At 36.8% G+C, this 13,316-nt stretch overlaps 1 protein-coding gene and 1 long non-coding RNA gene across 2 annotated transcripts; both read right to left on the reverse strand.

Moving 5' to 3' along the window:
* Nucleotides 1-765: 765 nt before the first annotated feature.
* Nucleotides 766-3,448, reverse strand: LOC138886442 (uncharacterized). The gene is made up of 2 exons (XR_011405170.1): nucleotides 3,295-3,448; nucleotides 766-1,319 (listed from the first exon to the last, which is right to left on the reverse strand). It is a non-coding gene; the product is annotated as an uncharacterized lncRNA (long non-coding RNA).
* Nucleotides 3,449-12,141: 8,693 nt separating this feature from the next.
* Nucleotides 12,142-13,089, reverse strand: LOC138886121 (uncharacterized). Its single transcript, XM_070167155.1, has one exon. The coding sequence runs from the start codon at nucleotides 13,087-13,089 to the stop codon at nucleotides 12,142-12,144; it is 948 nt and encodes a 315-aa protein (XP_070023256.1).
* Between the last annotated feature and the right edge of the window lie 227 nt (nucleotides 13,090-13,316).

Genomic DNA, 13,316 nt, shown 5'->3' on the forward strand with positions numbered 1-13,316 from the left:
ACTCGATTCTCTTGGTGAGCTCTTCGAGCATCCTCATAATAGTGGGGTCAGTCCTCAAGCCATTTTTGTTTGACCTCTCTAGCATAGGTTCAACACGTCGAGTGTTTTCCGGTTCAACTATACTCAGAGTTTTATTATGACTCTGAAGTTGAGCGATGACAATGTGTTGAGCTTGCAGCATCTCGAATATCACTTGGAGGCTGACTCCCCCCCTCTCCTATACCTTGTGTTCCTTGGCCCCCGGAATGGGCTTCCCTGCATACACTTCCTTTGGGGTATGTGCCTAAATATGCATTCAAAGCAATATGTGAACTAACATCAACTGGTTCTATATTTGGCACTTTCCCATGGTTTATCGGTGGTACACCGACCCCTACATTGTTGTTTTCCCCATGAAATCTAATACCTTTGTTGTCATGAACATGTGCGTTTTGCAAGTTCGACATGTTTAATCCTGAGAATCAAAAAATTCTTGACAAGAAAAAGTGTAAAATAACGTGTGTTATGAGAATCAGTAATGAAATAATCACTATTATCTTTAGCCCCACGGTGGGCGCCAAACTATTTACCTCGAAAACACGAGTAACAACTAAATTTGATTTATGATTTTAAAGATACGTGATTTAGTTCAATACTAATTAATAATCAAGAAATCTGAAGTATAAATGAAGGAAATAAGTAAGACCAAACCAGTAAATGAGTCAATCTCGACCTCGAGCCCGATTGACCTCGAGATTGGTCAAGAACAATAAAGAAAGAATAATAAAGCTAAAGGATAATTCTGATGAACAATGAACGAAAACTAGAGAGTATATTTTTTTGCCAATGATTAGATGATGTTTATAAATGATTGGGGTCCTCTTTATATAATAGGGGAACCCTACATAAGGTACATTTCTATCTATAGTAAGGAATCTTATTGGGACAACTGTATAACCGCCTAGTACGAATTTGTACTAATTCGTACAAATCTATTCCGAAATTTATGTCATGATCTTGGGAATGTGGCGAGAATCTTGTCCTTCTGTAACAAACTCATAACGGAATTGTCTCGGAGTCGGTCGTATTTGGCTCCGATGTTCCTCGAGCACTTAGATCTTCGAGCCTCTTATTCTACCTTCGAGCTCGAGCTTGGTCTATATCGAACTTTTGTCCTCGATGCAACTTCTCGAGCCAACAAAATTGGGGGCATATGATTTTGACCGTATACACCAGTAATTCAGGTTATCGACAGATATAGTTTGGACATATCTTTCGGACGGATTGGTCCTGCTTGATGAAGGATTAATTGCCTTAAGCTGGTGCAATGGGATAACTACCTGCAGATTTCATGGAAAAAGTGTGAAATGTTAGTATAAATAATGATTCGTCAAATGAAAAAAATATTAACTATAAGAATAATGACAAATGAAAACTTATAGACCTATTTACCACATATACATATACACATGCTCATTATCTAAATGAACGAACAATTAATGAATAAGACATGAATACTCAAAAGATACATGAGCTTAGATTTCCCAGCAAGTAAAGTTGAATTGGCAGGTATTGACAAAGATCTAAACTGTTGTCGCAAGGAAACATCCAAGGTTCTAAATGATGGTAATACCTGTTGATATCAAACGAGATACAAATGACACTTAATGCAAATGAGAGAATGCCTATTGAACATTAAAGGAAACAAGCAAAGGTGAGATAGTAGATGTGTTACACTTTAAATGGACTCTGTGACACACAAGTCATGAGCTAAAACATTGTTTTACAGTATAGAAACAACTTCTGCAAGAGCTAATAATCCCAAATTTTTCACATCTCAAACACTGTAATTGTAGTTTCTCAACCGAAGTTTTTGTCTCCAAGCTGTCTATGGATATGTATTAACTGAATAAGACTGCTACCAGTAGTTCATTCTTTGTATACCTTAATGTCGAGATTCATAGTTTTCTTGATAGAAAAGAAAAATATTGACTTAGTTGAATTTCTATAGCTGACTGGAAATTAGCCTAGCCCAAGAACATCATTTTCACCAGGTAGTGAAATGTTAGATACGTACTTCTAGTTCTACGAAACACAACACTCCACATAATTGGAACATATAATAACGTAGTGGTATCACAATAACATAATTTGAATGTGTTAGCCAATGGTGCCAAAATGGTAAAACCCTATTTGACAACTAAGGATTGTAACAGAGCTAAAAGTAGTAAAACATGAGTCCAACGAGATAACTCATAATTAAAAGAGCCCGTGCTGCTACAGACATAAGACCTTTCTTTACTCGAGCAGTACAAATAAGTGACTCGTAGTATCATGGGATGTGCAGTAATGACGTTAGTATCTACAATCAAATTAAGGATTTTTAGAGCATTTGTTCAATATATCAAATAGGAAATTGACTGAACTAGATGTCAATTATAACCTTGGTCGACCATGGGATGGCTCTTGTATAAAATAGAAATTACTAAGAGTTTGTGCCTCATTTAATCAGTCACAACTTGAAACTAGTCAAGCGATTATCTTACAAAAATTAAACGAAAATTAACCAATTCTTAACTTAAAATGGAGAGTAAAAGCGTACACGAACTTCCTCTCTTAGCATAAAAAAGATTGGCAAAGGAGCATATTTAATTAATTGATCATCAAATGATGTTAGTCAAATACCGTGAGCAAAAACTATATTTTCTGGATGAGGAACCAAACATACAAATAACCAAGGTAACACGCAGTTCAACATAAATAACCTAGGACCCTCTATGCTAGTCACTAATTACAGACATGAGGCAAGTCGATGATAAAAGGTGAGAAAGTGGTCCGGCCATCTCAGTAGAGCACTCGCTTGGTTTGTTTTGGCGGTTCTCGTATTATTTCCAATTTGGGAGATGCCCGAGGGAGCCCCATCAACTCCTCTGATATCTTCAAGTATTCGCTTTCTTGAATAACATTTGTCGACAAAATTTACTCCATGCATTCCCACGTATAATATAGAATAGCGATTTTCAGAATAACGAACAAGACAACGAACATCGAACATCGATAGGAAACATCAAATCTCATGATTTCTAACACAAAATCAAAACCTAACAAGTAAATCCCCCAATTTCGCAAACTAAAAATCACAAAATATATTGCATAATACAAACAAAACAGAAGCAAAATAATGGGTTTATCAGAAATATTATCAAAGAAAGAAAATAGAAGGAGCAATGAAATAATTTTTCAGACTAGGAAAGAAGAAAGCAAAATCGAACAGTAATAGCAAACATCGAATAGAGTAAAAAAGCAAAAGCCTACCTCGGAGATTGTGATATGTTAGCCGATAATGGTCGCCCTTCACCGGAAATTATTGTCCTTCACCGGAGTTGGTCGCAAGAGTTTGTCGGTGTGTTCTACGTTGATGAACAGGGAGAGGGATGTTCGAGATTTTGGGGGAATCGCTGTCTGAGATTGAAGTGGATGACTTCTAGGTTAGTTTTGTGTTTTAGAGTTATTAAAATATTAGTGGGGTCCATTATTTTGCTTTTTAATAAATACCTAGGAGGGAAAGTAAGGAGGGAAAATTAAACCATCCCAATAGCTTTTTATTTCACAAATTAGTTCCCACAAATAACCCTATTGTATCGCGTATCAAAACCATCTCCATATCTATACTTATGGTGACGATTACTACACTATTGGAACGATTATTGTTCAGAAGTGTGCCAGAAGCCTTTTGACTCTATTGGAACGGTTGAAACCATTCCAAAATATGATCTACTGTAATAGTTACAGAACCGTTTCCCAAAAACCGTTCCAATAAATTCGTTTTCTAGTAGTGAAGTGGGATCTGGGGAGGGTAGTGTATACGCAGATCTTACCCTTCGGAGTATGGAGGCTATTTCCGATAGACCATCGGCTAAAAACGATGAAAGAGACAGTTGCGCAGTAATATCAGAGTAAGCAAGAAAGAAAGAGAGATAACGTCAGTAACGTAATAATCAGAAAATAGAGAGAAAGCCATAACAATAACCAGTAACAGTGGTACAATACTATAGACACAATATAGTAATATGGATACCACAAGAGTCACTAGCACCCTAAGACACTACACTATCAGACTAGTCTCCTACGATCTAACCTGAAGTCCTAAAGAATTAATATGGACACATTCGAAGCCACTAGCAGTCTAAGACAAACATACGCTAGCCTCATACTTCCTAATCTACAACCTTAATGCTCGCCCTCCACAACTTCCTATCAAGGGTCATGTCCACGGAAATCTGAAGTCGCGCCAGGTCCTGCCTCATTACCTCTCCCCAATATTTCTTTGTTCGCCCTCTACCTTTTCTCACACCCGTCAAGGCCAGCCGTTCACACCTCCTAACTGGGGCATCCATGCTTCTCCTCTGCACGTGCTCGAACCATTTAAGCCTATAGCTTCCCGCATCTTGTCTTCTATGGGAGCCACGCCCACCTTCCCCGGATATCTTTATTCTTAATCTTATTCAACCTAGTATGTCCGCACATCCATCTCAACATCCTCATTTCTGCAACTTTCATCTTCTGGATATGAGAATTCTTGACTGGCCAACACTCAGCACCATACATCATGGCCAGTCTAATAACCACCGCTCTATAAAACTTACCTTTCAGTTTCAGGGGCACCTTCCTGTCACGCAAGACACTAGGCGCTAGCCAATTTGAGGCTTTACAAATGTAAAAGTTAAACCCATTAATTATCCTGTGGTTACCCATTTTCTAAATGGATAATATGATTTTTATCCATGTTTGATCTATTTTTAAAAAATTCATTATCCAACCTATATTTTAAGTGGATAATATGGGTAATTAACTTTTTTTTTTTTTTACCATTTTGCTACCACTACGTACCAATCGTATTTAAAGCCAAGAGTTTGACACCTTTGAACCGTTTACTGAAAAAACAAGCGGAAAGACCTAGATTCTCAGGAATGAATATATAACTCATGCATGTGTTCAGCATTTACATGCATCAATCGAATGAATATATTTAATTACATGTGTTTTTATGAACGTTGTAATTATTTAGTCATCCTTAGTTTTATGGCCATGGTAGATGGTCTGATGTGAACATATAATCTGCATACATAGATTTCTTCGGAATATTAATACCAATCAAACATATAATCTGAGCGCACAATTTTTATTTATATTTTTTTAAAACCCTAACCGAACTGAAAATTTCGTGTCTAGTTTCCATTTTGATTATATGATACTAATTGATAGTACTAAAGACCTGCGAATCTATGTACTTCCACTTGTTATTTAGAAACAGTTGAGAGGTGTATCAAAATCTTGGCATTAAATACGCTAGGTTAGTCAGAAAGTTATGCCTCTATTTTGGACTCAAAAACAATTACTATTACGAGAAATTTTGATTTTTGAACTGGTCCTTTGGTCTTGTATGCAAAAGACCAATTCTTTCACGAGACCAGATGACACAATCTTTCTCAAAATAGAAAGACTACAATTTTGGAAATCTTTCTTCAAAAGCCCTTTAGAAGTTCCCCCTCCCCTCCCCCCCCCCCCCCCAAAAAAAAAAACATAGAATATTTTCAACAATTTGATTTTATTTTAAATAATACTACATGAATCATCAAACATCTGGTGGCTCGTTACAAATTTGTTTTTATAGTTTTATGGTCCTATCTATAATTTTTACAAACGGGAGGTTTACTTTTACGCGTAAGAGATCTGTCTTTTATATAAAAAATCTAAAAAGGTCATTTTCTTAATTTTAAAATTATAAAGGGGCATGATGTACAAATAACACGTTTGTACACTTATTACCAATGGCGATTGTCAATTGGTTAGGCCGTTCAAAGTACTGTTATCGTTACACCAATCATTTTAATTCTTGAATAACCATGCTATTACATATCCTAACTATTAATTTCGTCAGAGTAGGGGTATTAGAATTAGATTCACTTAGTAGAGGAACTTAGGGATGAAAATACTTTGTTTATTTACCAAGAATGATAGTCTGAGTGTCATATCATAATTTTATCAATAAATTACATAGCACATAGAAAATATTTTGTTTATTTGCCAAGAATGATACTCGGAGTATCATATCATAATTTTATCAATAAAATACATAGCCCATACGATTATGACCGAAACTACATGATACTTGATTATTTCGATCCTAGCACGTACAAAATAACCCATTGAAATCTTTTTTATTTCTTTTTATTTATTTATTTATTAGTTTTTTGCTTGGATAAGCTTTTTTTACAACGTCTCTATTATCAATGGTCTTAGTTATCATTGTCCCTAGATTTGACCTGTGTAGTATATGATTCAATAAAAATCTTGCTTATTAATATATTATTTTCCTGACTCGATCTTCCTTCTCCAAAGTAATTCATACGAACAAGACTCAAATTCGTAGCTTACTTTTTACTTAAAATCATCTAGACTCTATAGTAATATAACTTGTTATAATACAAATTTTATTGTTTCTAAGTCCCCATTTCCCAAATAATACTTTATCATTCACTTTAAAGTAGTGGATTATTTAATCTCTACAGGAACAAATTCCTAAAATATTTTACTAATGATTTTCAATAGTAGAACTTATTTGGTAGTATGTCTTTTTGAGCAAACAGGAAATAAATATATTAACAATTAAGGAACGTCTAGTACATGATTAACATAAGATGCATCAGGAAGGACACATTGATTCCCTAAGCTTGCTAACAGTTGGCAAGCTTCATTGCATAGCAATTTTGCATTGGTAGCAATTTCTAGTCCATCACTTTCCACAAAATCTATTACATCAATAGGTGGTTCAACAAAAACTTTTTTCCTGGTCTTCTGAGTATTACTTCTTCCTACTGCTCCAAAAACTTAATTATCCCTTCCTAGGCTCCTTTTTGCCAGTTGGTGAGCAATCCTATTCCCCTGCCTAAAAGTGTGCTGGAGAGTAACCCTCTGCTGGTGCATTAAGGACCTGCAATCATTAACAGCTTTATTAAATAATTTATTACCAAATTGTAAGGCCTAGATTACCTCTGAGCAGTCTGTCTCTATTTCAAGTGTGAAGAGATTCCACTCCTTTGTTGTCCTTAGACCTTCTCGTAGAGCTTTCAATTCTGCTGCTAGTGAGCCATTTGCATGGGTTAGCTTTGTTAAACCAACTACCCAGCTACCATTTGCATTTTTGAAAACACCACCTAAACCACAGTTTTGGTTATAGCTATGAAAATTGGCATCCACATTCAGTTTGAACCAACCCCTAGGGGGTTTGAACCAATTGATTTTTATTAGTAATTTGGGAGGGTGAATAGAGATTTTTTCCGTGAGCAATTTAAATTCTATTGCCCTTTGCATGATTTGATAACTACTTATTTGGTTGGAAGTGTTATTATGATTATTATTGTTTCTATTAACCCAGATATGCCAGACGATGAAGGGAAAGTAGGTGTTCCATTTTAGGAAATCATTATTAAGAGGAAAGTTTAAGTCCTTTATTTGGATAAGCCAATGCTTCCCATTTTGGTTAGGAAGGTGCTTCCATTGAAGGTCGGTCCAAAGTTTCTTAACAGCTTTGAATTCTAGGAAAATATGCTCGATTGATTCCTCATAAGGGCTTTTACAGATGGGACAGTTAGGGTCAATGTTTAGCCCAATCTGTGAAAGGTATTGTCTGCAAGGGATTCGATTATGGAGGCACTGCCAAAGGAAAAATCTGATTTTGTTGGGACAATCCAATTTTCAAATCCATTCAAAGTCTAAGTTAGTATTATTAGGAGGTTCCAGAAGCGTATAGCAAGATTTAGTAGTAAAAACCCCTTAGTGGTGAGAGACCAAATAGGTAAGTCAATAGAGGGACCCTTAAGACAGACCCTTATTTTAGTGATATTAGTTAATAAGTCCGAAGGAAGAGAGAGGGTAAAGTCGTCTAAATTCCAATTGGAACCATCGTAGATATCTCTGATTTTTGTGAAAATATCATTGGCCGAAGGGGGGCCTATTGCATGGTTCCTTAGGTTACCAAAATTTGGTATCCAATTGGTCTCCCACAGGTTAAGATTGGATTGTAGGTAGGGGACCATATGATGCCCTTGGAGCAGATATCCCATCCTTTGCAAATGATATTCCAAATGTAGGAGGATCTATTCGTAGAGGGGCTATTGCAATAGTAAGAGATGATAAGCTTTGACCATGAAGTTAGTGCATTTGTGAGAAGTCTCTAGCTTAAACTAGCTAGAGTGCATAGATTTTTATTAAGAGCATTAAGAATGCCTAATCCACCATATTTTTGGGTTGGCATATGGTGGGCCAGTTCACCATATGAATTTTCCTTATCTCTATTGTGCTACCCCATATGAAGTTCCTTTGGACTTTATCAATCTCTTTTAGGGTTTTCCTGGGGAGGAGTGTGTATTGCATGTAATGGTTCGGGATGGAATTAAGGCATGATGCTGCAAGGGTTGTTCTTCTTGCCAAACTAAAGAAATTCATTTTCCATGAGGCGAGTTTAGATCTCATCTTATCAATTAGGAATTGATAGTCCCTGTGTTTTGGGCTATGGTGTAAGATAGAGAAACCTAGGTATGTGCCAAAACTGTTACTTTTCTTAATTCCTAACATAGTGGAAATGTCTCTGATAATAGTATGGTTGCAATTTTCTGAGAAAAGTAATTTTTACTTTGTAGTGTTGATACTTTGACCTGATAGAGAGCAAAACTGGTCAAGACCATTTTTAATAGCTTGACAAGACTTAGTATTAGCTCTAGCCATTAGAGTAAGGTCATCAGCAAATAGTAAATGGGAGAATTTGGGACATTTATAACCTAAAGATATAGGGTCCCAATGTTTGATGTTCACTTGACGTTCTATATATCTACTGAGCATTTCTAGGCAGAGGATAAAGATATATGGGGATATGGGGTACCCTTGTCTAATACCCCTACTTGGTTGAAAGTAATTAGTAACCGATCCGTTGACTATGATTGCTATTTTACTGGAAGAAATGCAATTTAGTAATAATTTGGAGAATTTTGGAGGGAAACCAAAGTAATCTAGGGCGTGGCAAACAAAAGACCATTCTAAACGATCAAAAGCCTTTTCTAAGTCGATTATAAGAATCATACGACCCTGTTTGCCTTTTAGTTTATTAAACATAGAAATCATTTCCTGGATGATGATAGCATTATCATACGCTCTTCTGTTTTTCCTGAAGCCAGCCTAATATGGACTGATCAATTGGTCTAGGAATGGTTTAAGACGATTGGCTAGAATCTTGGTGATTAGTTTATAGATAGTATTGCACAAGCCAATGGGTCTGGAATTTTTAATATTGTTGGCATTATGGATTTTGGAAATGAGGCAGAGAAAAGTTTTGTTAATATCCGAAGGGATTTCTTGATTATTAAAAATACCATGACAAAGATTGCTAACTGAATGCCCTATGTGATACCAATATTTTTGAAAAAAAGGGGTGTAAACCGTCTGGACCAGGAGCTTTAAAAGGTTTGAACGAGAAGATAACTCTTTTAATCTTATTGTCTAGAAGGGGGTTATCTAAAGTGTCTAGGTTAATCTTGTTACATCTGGATTGGTGGTTTAGGAGGTTTGCCCAGATAGAATGAGAGTGAGAAGAAGTGAATGTAGAGGTAAAGTAATTTTGAACATGAGACATAATGTGGTTATGGTCATTTATCCAATTACCTGCCTCATCTTTGATATAATTAATTTTGTTTCTTCTTTTCCTATTAGTGGCTGAGACATGGAAGAATTTCCTATTTGAGTCTCCATCATTAAGCCACATGATCCGAGACCTGAGTTTCCAGTAATCTTCCTCTATTTTTAGAATATCATTGAACTTATTTTGAAGGCCGAATTCTAATTTTCTTAGGAAAGGGCTGGTAGCATAGCTATTAGAAGATTGGATGCCTTGGAGTCTAGCTAACAATTTTCTCTTCCTTCCCATGATATTTCCAAAGGTACTATCTTTCCAAGGTTTTAACTTATCAACAAAGTTGAGGCTAGCTTTAAATTAATCGTTATCATACCAATTATTTTTAACAATTGTCTGAAACTCCGAATGTTTACACCAAAAGGTTTCTAGTCTAAAAGGAACCTTATGCGGAGAACTATTCCTTGGAATCAATTCAATAAGGATAGAATTATGGTCGGGGTGGATTCTAGGCAAATTAATAATAGAGCTTTTAGGAAAGAGTTCAATCCATTTCTCATTTCCGAAGACTTTATCAAGTCTTTCTAAAATAAGGCCTTTTTTGTTTTGTCTGTTATTTGTCCAAGTATATTTGCTTCCTTTGAATCCTAGATCAACCAAGTTACACTTGTTGATTTTGGACCAAATGTATCTAGCTCTACTATCCTTAATAGGTTTGCCACCAAATTTCTCACTAGCGGCTAAAATGTCATTAAAATCACCACCAACTAACCAAGGTCCCTTATAAGAATTTCTAATACTTTCTAGGTAATCCCACATAATATTTCTAGTATGAATATAAGTACTAGAATATATGGAAGTAAAAAGCCAGGGTTTACGTATAGGAATTACCTCTATCGTTGCATAGATCTCTTGACCCCTACGAACAGCATTTTGAACGTTGATTATGTCATTCTTCCACATTATTACCATACCACCTGACTGCCCTTCTGATGGAACTTCAATCATCTCAGTGAACCCAAACTCATTAAGCATGGCTTCATGGTTACCCATCCTTGTTTCCAACAACGTCACCATACACGACCTATATGTGTCTAGCATCTCCCTAAAGTTTCTCCTGAAATTGTCATTATTCCCTCCCCGCATATTCCATATTATGAAATGTGTGGGCTGATTCATGACTAAATTTGATTTAGGGTTGACCATCTCTCCATTCTCCCTTATCCCTCCCACTTGGACAGGATTTCTTCTCATCAACGGAACTAGGATCATCGCCTTGTTTCCCACTGTTGGGTCGTGTGGAGGGCGGATATCCATCGAGCACTTGTATAGGGCCAATAGGCAGCTGATTATATGCCTCTTCTCGTGCCTCTCCGTGAAGAGAAATTTTTTTATTCCATCTAGGTTTGAGAGTTCTAGGGTTGGCCCTAAGTGTAGGTTTAGAGGAAAATCGTCCTCCTCCATTTTTGCCTCCAATGGACCGGGTATGGGGTCATCTTGATGTTGAGGTGGGGGTACTGGAGGGGGGGGGTGCCATCTCTTGGTTCCCCGGATTGATGTCCCAAGGGAGAAAGATGGGTTGAGTTGAGTATACATCTCCGTTGGAAAAAAATGGAAGATCCAATGGGGAATTTTGAGGGTTTATGAGGTTGAACTAGGGTGGCATGCTCCATTCTGTTCTCATCGTTTGAGCCATTTGAGGATTCATTGATGGTGCCATCGGGTGGATGATGTTGTTGAGCCATACTTGATTGAGATAGTTGTTCATGGCCAACCTCATTCCCTCTATGATGAGTTGTGCTAGATATTGGGTGTTGTGGAGGATCACAATAGCCTCTTGGCCATTGATTGGGACCGTGAATGACAGTCTTGGGTTTGGGATGGTTGAGCGTAAATTATCTAGGGTTGTTCTTGGGGATGAAGGGGGAATGTTTTCCATGTTGAGAGGACGATGTTGCCTTAGGATTTGGACTAGGTGATTCCTTCTTCTAAGGGTTGAATGAACTCTTGGCATTTTGGGTAAGGGAAGATGCAATTAATACACTGGTAGTGGGGCGTGAGATTTTTGGTAGAAGAAAGGGTTGGCCGATTGGTTGGAGAAACAATGATTGTTTCTTCCAAGTTTTTATCTTTTTGTTATTCTAGGTCTTGATTTATAGGGTAATTAATATCTTTGTTTGGGTTTTCTAAGAGAATGTCCATTTGGCTACTCTCTTCTCTCTTCGTTGCCATTTGGCCAACATGCATGGTGGGAGGGATCGTGCCGTATCTTAGAGAAGGATCTTGTGGAGATCCTTTGGATAACAAAATATTTTGGTAGATTTTTTATTAAGGAGTGGGTTTAGGGTAGTAGGGGTAGGATTAGAGGGAGGGTTAGAAACATCCATGCTAGGGCCAATTTGCATGGCATTCATTTTTTCCATTTGGTTAGTAATAGTAGAAGCCACGGGTAAGTCACTCATACATGTGTCAATATTTTATAGTGCCAAGTCATCATTTAGATGAGTAAATTTATTATTACAAAAAAAAATATTATTTTCCATGGTGGGTTTTGGCAAAACCATTTGTTGATTGTCCATGTAGTGATTTTTAGAAGGATAGTTGTTTTGTTCCTTAGGATTGTTAGGTTGATCAGTAGCTTTTGAGGGTTGATTAGGGGAAGGATGAATTTTAGCTTGATATTGAAGCAGTTGTTTGTCCAAGTATTTACCTGTATTAGCATTGAAAAGTTTAACCGAAATACCTGGGCCATGGTTGCTTTTAACTTGGTTGATGGAAGGTTGAGTGGGAAGTTTTCTACCTTGATTTTTCTTTTTGTTGAAAGAAACAGTGATCCATTCGTCCACTTTCCCTTCGTTTGTATCCATAGGTTGATGAGCTTGCCTTACATGGGTAGTTTCAGTGCATTGATTCTTAATAAAACTGCATTGCCTCATTGTGTGACCAAAGCGACCACAATTTTTGCAAAGAAAGTCTTCCCCTTCGCAATGAATATGTTGCTTATGTTGTCCAACAAAAAGGTAGGGTTGGACTAGAACTTCCAGAGGGATTTCAACACAAATTCTTGCATATCGACCTCTAAGAGTAGTTGATGTATATATGTCATTTTTTAGTATGCGTCCTATTGCATTGCCAATTTTTTCCAGGATTTTCCCATCGTAAAACTCTGTTGGAAACTGAGGAAGCCTAATCCAAACAGCTGAGGTGGTTAATTTCTCATTTTTAGCCAAGAAGTTTGGTTTCCATCTGGAGATGGACAGGAAATGGCCACTTATAAACCATGGACCTAAGTGGATGGCTTTATCCATGTTCTCCTTCTTCTTGAACTTGATAATATAATAGTCTTCTCCAAGATCAATGAGAGAGAAGTCTTCGGCTGTGTTCCATAGATCTTGAATTTTCTTCTTTAAATAATGATGTAACATGCGTTTTCCTACTAATTTGATAATTATGGAAAATTTCCATGGTTCATAGATACGTTGTCTATCTTCCGTTGTGAGGGAAATTTCTATCACACCATTTTTTCCCAACTGGATTGTGCACAATTTCCTTCTCATCCATTGAGTTGGTGGTGTGGAGTATAAATTATTGTTCAATTATAGAAGCAAAATTCGTTGGGTTTGATTCCAATAGTTTGTCCTCGAAGGATATT

The sequence above is a fragment of the Nicotiana sylvestris genome, chromosome 2 (genome assembly GCF_000393655.2).
Source record: "Nicotiana sylvestris chromosome 2, ASM39365v2, whole genome shotgun sequence".
NCBI lineage: Eukaryota > Viridiplantae > Streptophyta > Magnoliopsida > Solanales > Solanaceae > Nicotiana > Nicotiana sylvestris.